Here is a 6,133-nt window from a genome sequence, read left to right as displayed (position 1 = left end):
ACTAGCAGTGGTGGGACCGAAATGGTGGAATGTGCTTCCGGACATTTGATTCCGGCTGCCTCGGAAGCAGCATTTAAGAGCAAACTCAAAACCTGCCTATTTGAGCGATTCCACAACACTTAGATGCATTCCTGTAACCTGCAAGTTCACTAGATATCTGTGTATATAGGACGTTTTGTAAAGCGCAATAGAATATTTATAGTTTTTGCGCTATACAAGTGTATTTGTATTTGTTAGTAGTAGTAGAAGTAGGAGTAGTTTAGTTAAAGTAGTATAGTAGTAGAAGAAGACGTAGTGGTTGTAATACTTTTATTATATTAGTATTAGTAGTAGTAGAAGTAGTTTTGTTGTTGTAGAAGAAGCTTTTGTTGTTGATGATGTCTTCGATGGTTGTTAATATGGTGGTGGTAGTACTAGTAGTTATGGGAACATTTTACAAGTTTACAAAATTTTACACTATTGTTAGTATTGATATTGTTGTTGATTGTGGTGATAGTTGACGGTATTACATAAATTACTACTTACCACATGCACATAATAGTGTCATCAAAATAAAAACGCTGCCGAAAAGCCTTTTTCTTTCCGAAACCGACATGTTTCAGATCTTTTGAACTTGTACCAACTTCCTCTGAATCCCTCCTCACATAAAAGTATTGATTCCTCGGAGCCTTTCTAATACTTATCGAAATTCCATTTTCCCATGGAATGATTTCATTTGACGAAACGTAGTTTATCACGTTATTAAAATAAAATAATCGAAAGCCGTGTTTCCTTTATTGATATAAAGCTCGTTTTCTTCTCTAAGATATAGCGACGAATGCGGCAAATCAGATTAAAACATTTTACGTAGATGACTTTAAAGATTAAACGTAGATGACAATTTCGCGAAATAAAAGGTATCCGTCACCAACACAAATGTTTACTATTACGTAATTTAATCTTGAACGTGCACATACGTAACATCTTATATACCGGTGCATTCAAATAATAAAATTTAATTAAAATCAATCAATAAGTAAAACCGACAGGATTTAATCATGCAGTCAGGCATACACTCGATAATTTTCCTTTTTTCCTTTTGACGTACAGATTGAAACCTTTAATTCACAGAATCGCGTATATTTGATAGAATAAAACAGTAGTCATTTTCAAATAGATGGTGTTAAAAAGTAGTTTGGAGTTTTTTAATACTCAAAAAGGAAAATCAATAAATGCATTTGAAAGTATATAAATGGTTTAACTTATTGAGATAATATCTATTCCATTCAAAAGAAGTAGCATCAATACAGATCTTAAAATTTATACGACCAGACATTCAAAATATCGTAAACATCAAAAATAAACAATCATTCATCGATGGTATGAAAGATGGATTAAATACGTGCATTTCAGCCATAAAAGCTGTTTACCTATTTAAATTACATCATTGATCAATAAAATTAAAATAAATTATAATAATTATGTAAATCAGATTCATTAACTAATATGAAATGCTGGGCCAATTATCAATTATCTGTGATTGTCACAGTTTTGTTTATTTATGTTTTTGTTGGATTTTTCGCCGTTTCTAAAGTATTGCAGTCATATTACGGTTTCAGTTTACCAACTTACACTGACATGGATCAGCTTGTTTACCAGTACACATAATTCTGCCAGTTACTGACAAATGCCCAACTTTATTCGGAGACATGGGAGAATTTCCGGAGAAAGGATTGTATGACCAGTCCCCAAACAAGTAATGTTCACGGGCCGAGGATCGGACCCGCGATCCTCAGATTTGAAGCCCGGCGCTCACCCAACTGAGCTTACTAAAAATAATTTTACAGAAATGCTAAGTTCATAGGGGAAATAACCGCTTAACAAATTTTAACGTTGCATGATAAAAATTGCACATGCGCAAATACATACATGTTTCAGGAAAAATGCATGCACGTTTGATTGGTGGACCATAAATAGTGTAATTGGCAAACTGCGTGTCTACGGACATACAGACAGCCTAAATTGAGGGTTATACTAAAGTAAATTACTCCTGATTGGTAGTTGTATGACCTTGAGCAGGGTTGTTAAATTCCGATCGCCTGCCACCATTGACGACTACAATGTTTCGTCAAATGAATATGATATCCAAAATACTCGTCGGGCGAGGTTCCCTGTTCAGTCAGTGTCCTATTTGGGTGATTGTGTTCGATGTCATTTGACTATGCAGAATATTGATGATATGTTATAATGCATTTACCATACGATCCTTGACGTTAAACAGTCAATATGTGTACGCACGGAGTTTCTATTTATATGGATTTCCCCCCTCAAATAAATAAAATAATAATAATAATAGGTATACTAATAAAAGCATAATTATAGCAATGTATTAATGAAACAAGTCGTGTCTAGGTATGGATGACATTGATATGGCGAAACTTAGGGCGTAGATCATTTTGAATGGCGAGTGGCCTTTTACAGATTGTTGCAATCCTGTTAAATGCTTTGATTTTCTCCGTTTTCTAAAAAAAAACTCGGCAAAAACACGGCAAATTAATTTGAGTGTGGAAAGGGAGAAACACATTTAGCTGCAGCTTTAACATTTTGAAATAGTTAACACAACTTAAGATAGACTTCTGGTGTTCCTGAAAAGTAACTTAGACGCCGATTCGTACGATTTGGAATAAAACAAGAACTAGCTTTTTGATCAATTCAGTTTTGTTTAGTTTGTGTAAATATGTGATATTTTAATTTTAAACGTAAATAAAAAAATATAAACTCATCACAACAACTTGTGTATTACATAATACATATCCAAACATATTAACATGTATATTTTTATGTAAAATATTATACACATATTTACATATACAACATATGAATAACATATTCATACATTCACATATTTAGCAATCATTAATAACAACAACACAGGCACAAAAATGAGTATTGTGCTATAACTTGAATAATAAGAGCCGCGTTCTGGGAAAACAGGGCTAACTGCATGAGCGTAAAATGTCGCCCAAAATAAGCCTGTGTCGTCCGCTTAAACTGGATTTCCGCTAAGAAAAAACTTCCTTTAAACGAAAAATACCATAAAAGTGAAAAGTGTTTTCCTTTCGGATGACATTTAACGCATTTCAATTAAGCCCCGTTTTCCCAGAACGAGGCTCCTTCGATTTACCATAGTTAAACAGTGTACAGACGCACATGTGTAAATATCGCTTGGTATCGTTGTATGAAATTAATCCGTTCTTTATTACACACACAATTGCTGCAATAGCATATCTTAAACATCGATAGCGCACTATTTAAATTTGAACCGCCAAGTTCAAACGCGAGATCACATGACGCTGCATCTATCCTTGAGGTCGCTCGTTCTTTTGTTGTCCGGCCCGTCGCCCGTTCCATACGCCGACGTTCCGCGCCTCCGTCATTATAAAACTCCTCGACGTCAACGCCGTAAAAGACGTCGATTTTGTCGAGGCTCATTCGCGACGCTCCGTTGCTAGGCATGACCTCCTTGGTTACGGCTGTTTGCGCATGCGCACTGAGTGTCGTAGCGTCCAGTGGGCCTCCGAGGTAATCCCGGGTGGCAAGCTCTAGGTTGCATTCCGGAAGAGCTGAAATGAACACAGAAAACATATTGCTTATACAATTTACAAAGTCCTTTTTATAAATTTACTTTACGCTTCTTGAAAAATTGGAAGTTAAGTAAGTTTTGGCCTTCTGTATCAAAATTATGCATTGTTACGCCACGAGTTGACAGTAAGACATGGTATTTCACGTTCCCGCTACTGCAACCTCGTTAGACATCAACATGGTTCTGGGAAACCTGGGCTTAAGGCTTGTATGTAGAGTGGTCCCAGATAAGCCTGTGAAGTCCGCACGGTTCTGTCAGGGACTATACTTTCCGCTTTTATGGTATGATTCGTCTACAGGAAGTCTATTCTTAGCGAAAATCCTGTTAAGGCATCAATTGTAGTCCCTGATTAGCTTGTGCGTCACATACATTAAGCCCGGTTTTCCAAGAACGAGGCTCAATTATATCATTAGTTCCTACACGTACCTTGATTGTGATTAAGCAGATGAAAAGGCGCAATGCCGGACAGACACTTCACGCAAATGCATTAAGCTTCGTTTTCTTAGAACGCGACTCACAGTTATTACATCATTTATGCGAACACGTACCTCGAATGTGATTCAGCAGATGAAAGGTCGGGATGACGGACTGCGGGTCCAGCATGTGTAACTTCACAAACAGCGTGTTCATCGCCATGTTGTATTCCTCCTCCGTCACGTGACCGCGGACTATTTTCTGCACCCATCCCATCGTCCAAGAAGGCTCCGTCATGCGCTCAATGATACGCTCCGCCCACTCCGGCCTGAAAAATAGTGCGTCATTTATTTTTATAAATAACCTTAAATTCTAATTTTTTGCCTTTCCTGTTTATTTCAGATTATTCATTATTGTTCTTGGGACATTTCATTTATTTTTGTTGATTTTGTAGGTTGATCGATACACGAATTTAACACAAACACAGAAGAAAATGACCGACGATTTGAAAGATCCTCATATAATTTTTTCCCGAATTAGAAATCCACGAGTTAACGTGTCCACAAATAAGTATTTATTTGGAAAAAAAAGGCGAAATTCCATTGCGACGCCTATAAATGATTTGTTAGAATTTACAAAGGCAGAGAAAACAACAATCTTACCCATCATCGTCAATGAAGTCTTGTAAACTGATGTTCGTCCGTTCGTCTCTCACTACCAATGGGTACAGAGCGCAGTACATGGAGAACCCTGGAGAAAACAACCCCAAATAAATTGTCTAGATAACAAAAGAATTATCGTTATGTTTTACTACTTCACGGTAACAGGTTTTTCTATAGTTCAAGAACAAAACAGAGGGTCAACGTTTTCCGACGCGAAGTTTGTGAAATGACGTCATTATTTTGACAACGTGTACGTCTTATATTTATTTATTAGCTTATCTTTGTAAATAATTATTGACATAAAGCAATATTTACCCAATTTCTTCCAATGTACGCTAGTGTATAGTTCAGTCAGCACATTTTCCAAATTATTTTTCTCGATCATACAGTAAAACTTAAAGGGGTCCTCTCCTTTTGAAATAGTCTCGCATATAATTGCAACCGCCATTCTATGAATCGGAAATCCTCGTAAACCTTCTTGGGTTATTCGGGGATCTTTCGTTACCTCCGGAAAAAATACTTCGTGAACACTAGGGTGTAGTTTTATGCAGTTCAGTAACAGATCACGTGATTCTTGCGTCACTAAATCGACGCCATTCTTAAATGGCGTCAATGATTGCAAAAGTTCTAAAGTCAATCCATTATGTTTTGGTTTTCTGGGTCCGGAAAATAGTGTGAAACCTTTATCTTCATTTCTCTTCTTAATTACTGGACGTTTGACTGTCTTAAACGAAGAAACTCTTTGTACCGGTACTTCAACATTCAGGCTGTTTGTACCCCTCTCAACACCGGAGTTATTGACCTTTGACATTTTTCTGACCTCCGACAGTGAAGTTACTCTCATAATAATTTGTCTTTACTTTCGTGCTCTTGTCTGTAGTTGCAATATATCTTTATACAATTGTAGATGTCTGAAAAATAAGGCTAATATTAGTTTACCAATCATTTCTTTGAAGAAAAGGTTAATCATAAGTTTATAAAGTTAAAATGAACACAACAAAATATCATAATTAAGTAAACTGTTGATGAAATTGCACTCGGAAAACTATTAGTCTGCAAAAAGTTGTAAGTTTTTTATTAGATTTTCTAAATTGTTACAATAACCATCATTTAATTGGGAACACAACACACTGTAATGAAACTCATATGCATTCATAAACCGTGCTGCCATTGCAAACATGTTGACATTAAATTTTCAAAGAGGCGTGTCAGACCCATGTGATATCATAGATGTGGGTCAATTAGTATCAGTCTAAACATATGTCGCCTTCGTAGATCATGTGACAACGGCATAAAACTAACATCTGCCGCAGTTATAATACAATAGTTATGGTTACATATCCACTAGTTGTGACAAAGCTCAATGCATCCCACTGTTTAAGTTCGCTTTTGTTTCTCATATACCACTCGTAATTACGGCAATCGTACCAGAAGG

General features: G+C 36.3%; 1 protein-coding gene across 2 annotated transcripts in view; it reads right to left on the bottom strand.

Annotated features, from left to right (window-relative positions):
* Positions 1 to 2,548: 2,548 nt before the first annotated feature.
* Positions 2,549 to 6,133, bottom strand: part of LOC127858066 (uncharacterized) — a 4,315-nt gene continuing 730 nt past the window's right edge. For both annotated transcript variants that reach the window (XM_052394952.1, XM_052394951.1), the window contains exons 2-5: positions 5,014 to 5,609; positions 4,699 to 4,786; positions 4,171 to 4,364; positions 2,549 to 3,602 (exon numbers count right to left, since the gene is read on the bottom strand). In XM_052394952.1, coding sequence (XP_052250912.1) covers positions 3,169 to 3,602; positions 4,171 to 4,364; positions 4,699 to 4,786; positions 5,014 to 5,542 — 1,245 coding nt within the window. In that variant the 5' untranslated portion in view covers positions 5,543 to 5,609 and the 3' untranslated portion in view covers positions 2,549 to 3,168. The remainder of the gene's footprint in view (positions 3,603 to 4,170; positions 4,365 to 4,698; positions 4,787 to 5,013; positions 5,610 to 6,133) is intronic.

The sequence above is a fragment of the Dreissena polymorpha genome, chromosome 14, assembly GCF_020536995.1.
Source record: "Dreissena polymorpha isolate Duluth1 chromosome 14, UMN_Dpol_1.0, whole genome shotgun sequence".
NCBI lineage: Eukaryota > Metazoa > Mollusca > Bivalvia > Myida > Dreissenidae > Dreissena > Dreissena polymorpha.
Note: the sequence above shows the minus strand (reverse complement) of the source record. Positions and strands in the feature narration are given on the sequence as shown.